At 36.8% G+C, this 14,194-nt stretch overlaps 1 protein-coding gene across 14 annotated transcripts in view; it reads right to left on the bottom strand.

The window, feature by feature from the left end:
* Positions 1 to 8,910: 8,910 nt before the first annotated feature.
* LOC136825251 (suppressor of lurcher protein 1-like) overlaps positions 8,911 to 14,194 on the bottom strand; it is a 192,795-nt gene continuing 187,511 nt past the window's right edge. For 7 of the 14 annotated variants that reach the window (XM_067081303.1, XM_067081291.1, XM_067081295.1 and 4 more), the window contains one exon: positions 10,619 to 10,845. In XM_067081303.1, the coding sequence (XP_066937404.1) occupies positions 10,759 to 10,845 (87 nt within the window). In that variant the 3' untranslated portion in view covers positions 10,619 to 10,758. Of the gene's footprint in view, positions 10,846 to 14,194 lie in introns of all 14 variants that reach the window. The other 7 variants (XM_067081302.1, XM_067081306.1, XM_067081293.1 and 4 more) reach the window with 5 other exon arrangements.

The raw sequence follows: 14,194 nt of genomic DNA, 5'->3' as shown, positions 1-14,194 counted from the left end.
AAAAACTAATTTCCCGCTGTGATTCATATATTTGTAAGTTATAGCCTAACCAAGGGAGGGAACGAAATTTTGGGTGGTAAAACTTTACTTTAGCTGCGTGGCCTGATTCCCGCCAATTGTTGACCGGGACAGATTCCTCATATATAAATAGACATAACCTTTCCTACAATGCCTGGTTCTGACCTGACCAGAACTTACCTAACCTAACTTATGGCAACATGCCCTGACTTGGCCAGGGGGGTTCTGCCCCCACTGGACTTGACCAAAGTTGTGCTAACCTGTCGTGGTTGGCGACTGGAAGGAATCATGCCGCGCAACTTAAGTAAAGTTTTACCTATTGGAAACTTCAAAATGAATGTCAGAAATGTCAAGAACATTCAAACATATGAAAATCAAAATTCTAATGCCAGAATACAGTTAAAAGTATAAAATAAAATAAATTTAACCACATATGTACATTAGTCCTTGTTGTTTACAATCAAGGCTTCAGGTTTAGGGAAGGAGGGGAATCCCCTAGTCAGGAACAACCCTGCACCCTAGGCTCCTTGGGGTTAGAATGAACCCTTATACTTTATATTGATTTATTTATGGTTACCTAGCTAGCCTAGGTTAGATTGGTCCCCCCATCAGGTAAGACCTGGCTCCCTTGATTAGGTTAGGTTGTTAGCCCTGAAATGTCCTCATTTTTTTAAGTTATCCCTGAAATGACCTCGTTTACATATTCGTCCATCCAAAAGTTTCCGCATGCTCCTCTGTTAGCATAACATTGGATGATGCTTGGTGGTTTCTTCATATCCACACTAACAAATAAATCAATGGTTGTTTTGATATTGACCACTTCCAGTTTTGAGCTGGGAATAAAGCCATTGTTACATGTATTGGTTGTATTAACGAGTTTTCAAGCAGCCCTACCCTCAACTATTATTTTGGGTTGTCCAGTAGCCTAGTCCTAGGCAATCGAGAAAACAATGTTCATATAGGCCCTAGGCACATTCATTGGTTATTCAAGTCTGCTAGGGATTATTAATTAATTAATTCTATCGTTTATTATAATCCTGCATTTCGATGGAGAAAGGTACCCGTGTTCTTTGGTCATTTTCGCCTCCACCCACGTGCATCCCTCCCACAGTCTATAGCCTAGCCTAGGGGTTCCTGTTTCATCCAGTCAACCTTCTCATAATAAAGGACAACTGGTTTTTCGTCAAATCAATGGACTCATTTTCCTTACCTGTGGGGTCTTACACATGATAAGAATCAAAATGCGTATACTTTAAGTCATCTGGATCATCGCGTATTCGGTACAATTTGCGTATACACATAAACAAGCACCAGAGCCGGAGGTCACTGGCTGCAAGCCTATCCGGCTGACCAAACGAAAATCAAATCATGTATTGTTTCTGTCAAGTGTTCCTAGATTTGGAAATACGTCTTTTGCAATGTACATATTTCTTCGGTGTCTGGAATCTTAAAAAATAACATGAAATGTGGTATTAAATAAAAAAAAATTTACTTGTGCTTTCCTTTTCAAGAAATACGTATCAGTTTTGGTGGCGGTAAATAATCAACAAACTTGTCATACGGGCATTAGGAAGCGATCGGTCAGCAAAAAGGTCTCTAATTCTAAGGTCATTAGAATAAACTGGCTGCCCTTTACCTACAGACTTCTTGGCAACGCTGTGTAAAGTAATTTCACTCATTCACACGTTTATGCAAGTGGATATAAACAACTGGGCTGGTAAGAACGTTACCAATTGCTGCTATTCATATCTTATCTAATCACAACGTATTATAGACTGTTATCTCGAAACGATATGCAGAAGATATTTAGATGATGTAAAGGAAAAAAACGGGGAGCATACGTAGAAGCAAACAAGAGAAGAAGGAATGTAATACAAGAAGAATGGAGTGGGGAGTAGAATTGGGATAAAGAAGAAAAGCTTAGTTGCAATGAGGATTATGGTGACAGGTTACATCGGTCAGTAATTAAGCTTCAGGAAGGGTATTAGAATAAACAACACATTCTGCTGCAAGCAATACCAGAAACTAGAGGGGAAAAACAAAGAACCGAGTACGGCGATGTTAGAGGAAAGGCACCACAGAAGAATCGGGGAGGGAAATAAATTTAGTATAGATGAGAGAAGAAACTACGACGGTGAAAAGTAAAGGCATAACAGAGTTCCAGATAGCATAACAGAGGAAGGTAGCCAAGGAGTAAAAGGGAAAAGAAAAGTTTATGATAAGAAAGGAGATTCGGTAGCCAGGGAACAAAGTGACAGTTTTGCAGTAAAAATAAGGAGAAATTGGAACAGGAAGTCAGAAAATTGGAGGCCCAGTATCAGAGCAGCGGACCATATATAGGCCACTGGTAGCACTGGCTTAGTTTTACAAGGTAACAATTAAGGGACAGTCAGTATCAAGGTACGCTATCTCTCTTGTATCTATTTTTTTTTAATGACATTGCTTCAAACGATTGTTTGGGTGTCTGTGCTCTAGTTGCGACCAAAGGTTCTAGCTGTGACCCAAGGCTAACAAAATAGATAAAAGCTGCAATATGGAATAATGATATTTTATGCATGGTACGGGAGAGTACTTTTCTCAGTCAACAAACGATAACTTTAGGAATTCATAAAATACTGGTAAGGAATGCAATATCTATTCATCCTCACAGGACATTCCTCGAAAGTAAACAAAATAAAGTCATTATTTGGAATGTGATAGAAGACATTATCTTTCTGAAAAAGAATGATAAGGGTAAAAGTTGATGAAACATCAGAAATGTTTAATGATTGTTTTCCCAAATGTAGGTAATTTTTTTTTTTACGTAAACCCATCACCTTAATTCAAATCTCGATTTTGTTCTCTCTCTCTCTCTTGGCACTAATTTATTAACAAGAACTCTCTTCTCTCTCTCTCTCTAGGAACTTACAGGACGAAATCTACCTTTTGCTCTCCTTATGGGCATACGCTAATATACTGAGCAAAACCTCTCTCTCTCTCTCTCCAGGAACTTACTGGACGAATATCTACTTTTTGCTCTCCCTCTTGGTATAGGCTAATATACAAAGCAAAACTGATTGTTAGTTGAATACTATATAAGGTTCCAACTCTGAGGAGAGAGAGAGAGAGAGAGAGAGAGAGAGAGAGAGAGAGAGAGAGAGAGAGAGAGAGAGAGAGAGAGAGAGAGAGGTAATGAACGTGACTGATCGGTACTCCTTCAAAATGTATAACTTAAGGAAAAAAAAAGTACAGGGTGACCTCGGCGAGGCAATGTTCCCTGACCTGGGTGACACCATTTGCATGATAGAAACCAACACGCGATCATTTGTACAATTGGAATTAATTTCTTCCTCACACCCAGATCGAAGGTAGGATTCTCGAGTGTAAGGCAAGGACCGTTGAGTAAAACCAGCTGGTATGCCAGGTGTGCAGCCTGCACGGATAAATCCTCAGGTGCTGTGAAGTGCTTGTAGGTTCCACACTCTTGTATGATCTTTGTGGCTCGACTGATGGCGTCCTTGCTTTCGAGATTAGAATAATGGGTTCGATATCTTTGTGCGGCAGAATTCTGTTCATATGATATCTTCGAAAAATGTTCTCTCTCTCTCTCTGTGACAGAAAGAAAAATTATTTCAAAGGCAAATTATCTCAATGTAAGGTTAAGTTAAAGGAGGTGAGCTCTTAAATTGCAATCTGTACTGCTAAGGTTATTCTTCGGCATCATCGTATCGTATAGATATGCAGAATTTTGTAATTAAGCACATAAAACCCGCGAAATCTTGCTGATCTGGTGGGGTTTCCCTTTTCTTTTTTTAGATTTCTGTTCGTGAGAATTTTCTGCATCCTCATAGTAAACACGTCATTAGTTGCCGCTAAATATACCCTGAACCTTGAGAACATCTTTATGTAGTACCAATATATGAGGGCAGCGATACTGAAAATGCTGGAAATTACAAACATTTTCCTTTTTCCCAGCATTATTGAAATACCAGAGGAAATAACAGTCATTCAGTTAATGACTTTCATTGAATTAAACATGGTTTCAGACTTAATCTCTCAACAGCAACCGCACTACTTAAGGTTGCAAAAAAATTAACACATTACGTGGAAAATGAAGAAAGAAATCTCTTATATCACTGATCCCGTCCAAGGCGATCAATAGTGTTCACCATAAAATTTTTCCCAAAAATGAATTAATGTGTATTTCGGCTCTCTCTGTTCAGAAAGCTATATCAACAACCGAAGAACTAATATTATATAAGTTAGCCAAAGTTAGTCAGCATCCTACATGGCTGGCTACTGAATGGTGGTGGCCCGTTGACATCACAAAATTTTCCCCGGGAAGGTTCATTCCCGCTAGGAATCAGGACAATAGTCCCCGATTAGGCCCCCAGTTTGCTGCACATGCGCGTGGGAACTTGATATCCGCCAGAAGTTGCTCGAACATTCATTGCTGCACTTCACCTTTATTGACGATCTATCTAATAGATTTTACGATGCCACTTGATTCTTGATAATGATTATACGCAACTTTCGCTGACTGGGAGCTTAGAATAAATCGATAATTTACCAAAAAGAGACTGAAACGTCTTAATCGACTTGGATAATTTTGGATATTAATGATCTCAACGCAGAACAAAAACATAAAAGTTCAGTAGTGCCTCTTATTTCGCCGCTTAAAGTTAACAGTGTGCCTTTTAATGTAAATATTGCCTAACTATACACATAAACCGATAAAACATAGCCGAATGTGTGATAGATCTGAGCCCGATTGCAAGTGTCGTTGTGGTTCAGCCAGCCGTTGGTAGTGACCGTCCCGAAGTATAGTTTGTTGGTCTGGGTTTAAACTAATAAAACCGTGATGGAAAAAACAAAATTTGAAAATAATAATAGTTATGAATTGGAAAGATATACATTTTCATATATGCCTTTTCATTTGAAAAAAAAAAAAAATTAAGATAAACTTACATGAATGGTTCTTTGCGCAGCCGGAGGTAGGTCAGATTCGATACATCAAGATTCTCCATATTTTTCCCACTACAAAAGCGGGATTTTTAAATGCAAGAGTTCCCCCATTCTTGAATCATCTTCCTACTGATATGAAAGACAGTGCCCTCGATCAAATCGTAGCGTATTTAGCATTTAAGAAGACATAATTCAACTCACCATTTTCGTATTTTTTAGACAAATCCACCTTCTATCGCACAATGAATATAAAAAATGCCAACTCTAGTCACACAGTTGCTACATACAGATTCTGTCAACATTAAAACTGGATTATTCATGGTGTTATCGACTTTCGAGAGTTCTTCTTACTAAATCAAAAATTTATTGTTTTCAGGAACTTCTTCTTTATTACGAACATTCCATAGAACAATATATGAGTTTCTACTATATTTATATTGACTGCCATCTACTGTACGTTACTGACGTTATTTTATCATACAACAGTGCAACGGTACCGCATTATTTACAAGAAATATAGACAGGTATTGTGAATTTTCAAAATGCGGTTTTAACTTATGTAAAATAGTGATTAAGAGATGCTTGCATAATTTTTATGCATTCTGATAAAGATTAATTTTTAAAAATAGTTTATATGAAAATATGCATAACAGCCAATTGTGACATCAGGACAGCTCGACCTTGACTCGACACTCGTATCAGGGCATAGCACGAAAGCCCAACCTCCCCTTCCCCGACACCCCTCTGCCTCTCTCGACTTAGTTAATAAAAAGCAATCTCTCTCTCTCTCTCTCTCTCCTGATGCTAGTTTATAAAACAAGATCAACCTACACCTTTGACGCAGGCCGTTTGACTTCATGTCACTGACCAAACATTCTTTACTTATAACATGATCACACACTGAAGTCTACTGTAATTTCCTTAATTTTCTTCCAACATCGGAAACTTTTAATGTTGAGTCTGGTGAATCACTCACGCTCCTTAGAAAAGTAAGTAGCGTGGCTGATGAACTTTTCAGTGCCGCGATTCCTCTTCTAGGGCAAGTGTCATGCTACAGAAATCTTCGCTCTGTAGGCCGTCTAGAAAATGACAGCTTTGTACAAGTCGCCTCTCCTGTTGTCATCAAAGAGAATGACTCAGCCTGAGGGACACTCTTAAGTAATCAACATATGGTAAGTTCTAAAGTCATTCTACTCCATGACTGTACTTGGTGGGGTTGTGACTGACACTTCACAGCTGAAGCCACCGTTTACCTTCAGGGGGGGAAGCATTAAATTTTACACTTATCGATGTTCTGCACATTAAAGCACCATTTTTAGTTTTCCGTAAAAGAGAACCATTGAGATGGCTATTCGTCTGTCCGTCCGCACTTTTTCTGTCTGCCCTCAGATCTTAAAAACCACTGAGACTAGAGGGCTGCAAATTGGTATGATGATCATCCACCCTCCAATCATCACACATACCAAATCGCAGCCCTCTAGCCTCGGTAGTTCGTATTTTATTTACGGTTAAAGTTAGCCATGAGCGGACGTCCGGCGCTGCTACAGGTGCCAGCAACACAGGCCACCACCGAGCCGTGGCTGCAAGCTTCATGGGCCATGGCTGAGATTTCATGCAACGTTATACGCTGTACAGAAAACTTGATTGCGCCGAAGAAACTTCGGCGCATTTTTTTTTTCACGAAACTTCCTCTGGTCTTATTATATGGTATCAGCATACAGTAGGTGACTCCCAGAGATTTGAAAGATTCCACGTGGAATACAAAACTCCAACGGCCAAAATCTGAGAAAAGAAAGACTGCGTTTGTTTTTTCAGGTCTTAAGCGGAACATTGGTTATATGAGCTCTTTGAGGCCTTTGAAGAATCTCAATATAATATGCAGTTTTACAGGAGAGCTGACTCAGTAATTGCTAAAGTTATATATAGTGAAAAGTCACTGATTTCTTGAGGAGTTAGTGTAAACAAAGCTATCAGGATATCCATTTCAAAATGTTAAAAATATTGAGATATGTAGCATCTTGCAAAATCACAAGCTATTACAGTAGGATCCTTGCATGGCATTTGTGAAACTTCATCTCTGAAGGCTGCTAACCATCTACTGCACTCCTGAACATAACTGTTGTCAAGCACATCATGTAAATAGAAAATGGTTAACTTACCAAGAAAGTGTATAAACATTCCAAAACGGCTTCTGCAGAAAAACAACAGAAAACCCATCCTTTCTGCATTCCCAACCCCTGGTATTCAAGGAAATGAAGATGGACAATATTTTGTAGAAAGAAATCTGGAAACTTCTTTATTTATGCTATGAGACATACTGAGACAGACCGATTATTATTATTATTACATTATCTGACATATTGGGCGTACCGCAGCTCAGGCAGCCAAGATACACTGGGCAGTTCTTTGTTGCTGTATTTCTTCAGAGTATTTGTGTCATGTTTTCCTGTATGTGTATTCCAATATATATATATATATATATATATATATATATATATATATATATATATATATATATATATATATATATATATAACGTATATATACATATATGTATTATATACTGCACATATATGCACCAATACTGGATTCTTTCATTCTCTCTCTCAGTCTGTTTCCTCACTCTCTTTCTCTCTCTCTCTCTCAACCGAGCAAAAATTTAACCCAAATGTTTATTCTTTCGTGTAACTTGTGTGAATCGATATACTCATATGCATGAATGCATGTCTCATGTATTTGTCTTACACAAAGGTTAAGCAGTTATTTTGTACACATGAATAAAGACATAGGAGTATATATGCGAACGAAATATTTACACGCCCATACACACAAACACACACACATATACATACATACTGTACATATATATATATATATATATATATATATATATATATATATATATATATATATATATATATATATATATATATATATATATATATATATATATATATATATATATATATATATACATACATATATATATATATATATATATATATATATATATATATATATATATATGTATATTTATATATATCCTGGTACACCCTGTAACTGGGGTGTTCTTCTTCTCTATGTGTTGAATCAAATGTGCATTTTGTTCGTAGAAATGTGTTTGTTGAGTCTTTTGTTTTAAATATTCGCGTTTATGTGATTGAGTATACGTACATGTAATTTATCTGTATGTATACATATTTACATATAGATTTGCCTATGAATGCTTGTATGTGTAGTTTACACGCACACATTTATATATATATATATATATATATATATATATATATATATATATATATATATATATATATATATATATGCTTATATAAACTTTGATTAGTACGTGTTTCTGTACTAGGTATGTGTGCGTGTATGCATATACATAGATATATATACACACATTTAATCAATCAGCATAGTTCCTGTTAGATTTGTCAATATCTTTAAGACTGCTGTGCTCAAAATATGAAGGAATTTGAACCCTTACAAAATATAGATATTTCCGAAGGTGGTTGGTGTCGTCAGAGGAGACGCTATGCGTCAGTCAGATTAAAATCAAAGGGTAAATGCATCCTAAATGATACCCGATGGTTTTAATACCATTACAATACTGTAGATAAGTAAAATGAGTTGAAGGTTAAATATTGTTCATAACACAAATGAATGCATCCCCCTTTTAAATCATCTTGGATAGCTTGAACCAAAGAATTCACTCAGCAGTTGTCTTCGAGTCGCCTGTGGTGGCATATTTTCGCTTGAGGATGAACTTCCTCTCCCTCCAACTTCCCGTTCGAGTTGGCACAATGATCAGCCAGTCATCGTTTGAGCTACTTCTTACACCAATAAACCCGCTTTATGAAGTTTGTCAAGACCTGTGCCAGGAATCAAATAAGTTTTGACAGCTCACGTGATTCCTTGTCAGGGGGAAGACCTTAGTAATAATTACAGTTATTTAATTATATAATTATACCAGCAGCTTTTTGACCATGAGCTGGCCACCTGACACAGCCAGGCTTCGAGTACATCAACTCCGGAAAAGGGAGTCTCTTTGTGGGTGTGGATATTACGTCAACGGTATTGATAATTCCTGTGGGCGAAACAACGAGTCGATCTCACAAGTATTACCAATAGGTCACTTCTATTACAAAACTATATTTAAACTTAACAAGTTCGTCCTCTTAAAGTACTGAAAGGAACAGAAAAGATCCGAATGGAACATATGAACAACTAACTAGATCTAAGCGAGTAGTGAGGCACAAGACCACGTCTTTGTTATGGGGTTTACTGAATGAGTCTACAAGCAAAGAGATGCCTACTGTGCTTCACTACTGGTCAAAAGCACACAAAAACAGACACACAGAAAAAAATGAGATTCTCTGGACATCTGTTTTGAACAAGAATGACTTCTGAACAAATAATTTCATATTAACATCACAACAACTAGACTTTTTCTTATCCTATCTGATATTGAGCACACGTCTATAAAGAATCCTTGGTGACCTCATCATGTCTAATGAACACCACATTCTTAGGCGAGAACATTTTCTGTTTGCGCAGGTAAACATCAAGCGTCATGAAATGCCCGTCTCTTTTGCTTCCGTTTCCGAGTATTTGAACTTCAAACACCGTCACAGTGTTATTCTTCGTTCATTGTCAAGTAGGATACAAGAGCATGTTAAGGGTTCAACTAAATCTGGGTTAGGATCCTCGCTTCGTTTTTCTTGCGTGGAAAGAAAATCACATTTGCAAAGTCTCAACATTATAAAAATTTCAAAAAGTTGACATAAGATTGAATTTCCTGTTGTTTTAATCAACGATCCTCGTGCTATCTAAAGTGGATATTTGAGTTTATAGCACAACAAAATAACTGATTGACCCTTTCTGGCAGTCGCACCGTGTAGCACCTGTAAAATTGATTTTTGTTTGGAAAAATTTACCACTTTTATGGGAGTAAGGTGCATCCAAAGACATAGACATTTTCTTCAAATATAGAAATGCTAACTGTGTATCGCCTAACCAATGTTCGAAATATAATTTGGTTAACGCAATACTCTCTTATTACTTAGGGAAAAATCTACCAGTAATCTACAGGTTTTGTTCATCAAGAAAGCTGCCACCCAAGTGTTAGTGTGCCGATAGCCGCATCCTAAAAGTTAGGTGTTGACCGCAGTTGAAGAGGACAACAGCAACACAATATAATGTGGAATGAACGTGGGATTCCATTGCTAACCCAACATGCCATGAAAATCAAGTCTTTTTTCGTGTCTCGAAGAATTCTCAGCAGAATCTTCGATTTATTTTATCTTTATTGATATATGGGTAGCTTCAGCCATAGACACTATACATTCGGTTTACGTTAATTTCCTGTAAATGAAACATTTCACATATTAGGAATGCAAGCAACCGGAAATGAGTTGACATGGAGGCTAAGTCTTCATGAACAAAACTGTAATCGCCCTACGATCGTACCTTGAAATAAAGGAAACTGATTTTTTTTTCTCGTTTACGGAAAACTCATAATCTTTCCAAGTGATTTCTTTGAATAACGAATTCCACCTTTGTGCATTTTCACACCTCCAGTTCACTACTGTTTTTTGTACCAGTGATAGACAGTCATCTAATTCCCCTGTTGACGAATCATGGACAGACGTTTGTTTACACAGGATGTATTTTTGCCGCTCATTTCGTCAGGAGCTCGTGGTGCGACGAAGCAGTGGGCGTTGTGGCTCGCGATTCCTCAGCATCACCCCCGGAGGCGGACAGCCCGCTTGATAGGTGATGCTGGGCGTAGTCTCAGACCACCGTCTCGGTTCGTAAAGAGGTTCGGCTGAGGTGATGTGCTTTGCGAGCTCCCAGTACAGGCGACAAACTTCGATCACCCTGCAACGGAAGGAAGACAGACACCGTCAATCTCATCACTCTCACCGTGATTCCACTAGAGTTGTTGCTGCAAGCGATTGGAAAATCAAATTCAGCTGCTGCTTGGTTTGCCACAAGATGACAGATGACCTCCAAATATTTGAAAATCTTAAAATAGTACAGGAATAATCAAGTTCAACGCCGATAACAGTCCTCGAATTCCAATGCCTTAAGGATGAGATATTTAGTCAGTTCGCTCGCCAAAAAAAAAAAAAAAAATCGGTTTCAGGAGCACGCATGCATGAATACTGAATGTAGAATAAATGTGGTCATGGCAGCATTCAAGCTTTCTGATAGTTTTGTTTGGCAGACAAGTAAGTGACTAAAAACATGCATGATCTTCAAGGAATTATAATCGTTACTTTTGAGATGAAATCTTTATCATTACTTGCTTCTACAACAAATTACAACAAAATCAGCTAATAGCCTGCAGTCCACCTCACCTTTACATGGAATTTATTCCTTTGCTTTATTCAAATATACTTGAAATTCTCTATCCTTACAGTCTAAGGATCAAATTCATGGGCTTTTAAATAGCGGTTCTGTTATTCTTTCACTTTACGTTTTAAATTTGCGATACCACTAGCCATTTCACTTTCGTGGAAGTGGACTGAAATCTTTCCAAATCGGATTCCGAAAAGCTAAAATGTCGTTTCTTTGCCTCATCAAAGCTATGTCTCTGGGTTACTGAGGTATATTATGCTTGTGAAATGCTCTGTGATTAATAAATTCCAGTTTTAACTATTACAAAATCTTGAACCACAAAATGCAGACCAGTGTAATGAATCTGATATAGTTTACTCACGATGTAGTTGCAAGATTCCTCAAATGTTGCCTTACATTTTTTGACGGGATAGGTATAATAATAATAATAATAATAATAATAATAATAATAATAATAATAATAATAATAATAATAATAATAATAATAATAATAATAATAATAATTTCAAAATGAAATTTAGATTCGATCGTGTTGGAATGAGACTGATCAGTTATTGTATTTGAGGCTTTCAGAATCACACTATATGACCATCCAGAAAGGACTCGTGTTTCTGGGAGGTAAGACTACTGTACACAAGAATGTAGGTATGTCCTAAAAATAAATCAGTTCAGATAACCTTATCCGAAACTTCAATATGCATATTTTACCACCGTTTGAAGACGGCAATATTTGTCTATCAATAGATTAGATTATTATTGAGTTTAACAGTAAGTCTGAGAGAACTTTGTTCTGGGCAACAATGAAGAAGACTGTCAGTCTGCGGATGTAGTTCTGAACAGTTGGTGAACACAAACATGAATACATCTTTTTTTTATTCGAAAGAATCCTACTTCACGGTTATCGCGTTTCACAAATGAAAAGTTAAGTTTACTGAAATGGCTTTCTCTCTGAAACTGCTGACAAAAGTTCTTGAAACTTGGCACCCGTATCCACTCGGGGTTTTGCTATCTTATGCTCGTTTTCTTGTTGGCATCAGTTTACAAAACTTCACTGAGAAAGTTTGTCTCAACTGAAATCTAATGTAAGGATTGCTTAAGGAGCAACTCTAGACAGAAGAGAACAGGTCCTTTCATTTATACAGATTAAGAGAGAGAGAGAGAGAGAGAGAGAGAGAGAGAGAGAGAGAGAGAGAGAGAGAGAGAGAACCACTGATTAGGCATTTGAGTTTTGACAAAGTCATCCTTATGTTGTCAACATCTGCAACCAGTTGAATAGGGGAGACGTACCATGAACCCGACGCCTTCAGCACAAAGACGGGATTTTTCAGAATTTTTGCACTGTGTCTTGGGTACGTAAGTTGGGTTCCTCGCAAAACTTGAAAAATTTATATAGCTACCGTTTTTATTTATGAATATCTCAAGTTCTTTATAAATGTGTAATTGGGTTTTGTAGGTCAATTGTGTATTATTTTCCAAAATTTTACCGTTTCCTATGTCATTCCTCGTTCCCTTATATTCCTAAATTCCATGGAAATTAATATATTCAGTTTTTTTCTAAACCTATCTACGCGCAATTTATATTAAAGAACTAAACACAAAAAAATTAAAAAACGATTAAAAGGAGATAAAATAAAATATATGTAATTCAAAGTTACAAAATTTGAATGTACCTGTTTCATCCATTCGGTAGGGACCTATGGGTATCTGAATGACAAAAAAAAAAAAAAATACAATTTTGGGATTTCGACATTAGTTTTATGAACTGTATTCTAAGAGGCGAAGTAGATCCCTGCCATGAGGCGAAAAGCTTTTACACGGAAAAATTGTATGATTATATAATGGCATGACTGTTATGGCTTTTTCGGGGAAGGGGGTTTAAACGGCTAGGGTCCCATTTCTGAGAGTAGGCACCCAAAAAATAGTTGATCAAAATATTTTCAGTAGCGGAGGAAAACTTCTAAACAAATGTTTATAGTTATGTAAAAGCTTGACTGATATTGTTTTAACTTGAGTAAAATGAATAACATGGTCTGCATCTAAAGTATGAACTCCAAAATATCATTAAACATATTCTGAATCCTAATTTGGCTAATAAACAAAATGGAATTAGCTCCTTTGTCACAGATAACGTACCACTGAATTTCTGAGTAGGCCAAAGTGAGTACTACGTGGCATTGTCACTACAGTGCTTACTCTCGAGTTCTTTCCAAGTCTCGTGAGGACTAGAATGTAGAATGAATTATTAACTAATACACATCCTGTCATCTGCAGCTCAACGGACTTGCATGTACACTGATGGCCTGTGGATGTGGCAATTTATGCCAACTGTACAAATTTTGAATCATTTGGGCGTTTAGTGTGTTACGTCTAGTAAATCTATATACTTGTGCAGTGCAAAACATTATTGCTGAAACTGAGGATACTGTATTTTCACCCAGGTCGTTCAGTTTCATGGTAAATCTCCAAGTAATTCATCTCATGAAATAAATATGAACAAGTTATTTGAGGTTTACATAATTTTGGAGATCATTAAGTCATCCCAGTCTCACCGCCAATGAAAAAATGAAAAACCTGAACAGATCATCTGTATATAAAATGACCTGAACTATTGATCAATATATATATATATATATATATATGTATGTATATGTATATATATATATATATATATATATATATATATATATATATATATATATATATATATATATATATATATATATATATGTATATATATATATATACACGGCTTTGAGATCACCCTTAGTCACTGACTCTCATTCTTAAAAGTGAAAATGAAAATCAGCCCTTTGGCCGAAAGCAAGAGCGTTTTGTGTGTTCAGTGAGTCACTTCGAGCAAGAGAAG

The sequence above is a fragment of the Macrobrachium rosenbergii genome, chromosome 37 (assembly GCF_040412425.1).
Source record: "Macrobrachium rosenbergii isolate ZJJX-2024 chromosome 37, ASM4041242v1, whole genome shotgun sequence".
Lineage (NCBI taxonomy): Eukaryota > Metazoa > Arthropoda > Malacostraca > Decapoda > Palaemonidae > Macrobrachium > Macrobrachium rosenbergii.
This window is presented reverse-complemented; position numbering and strand designations above follow the sequence as displayed.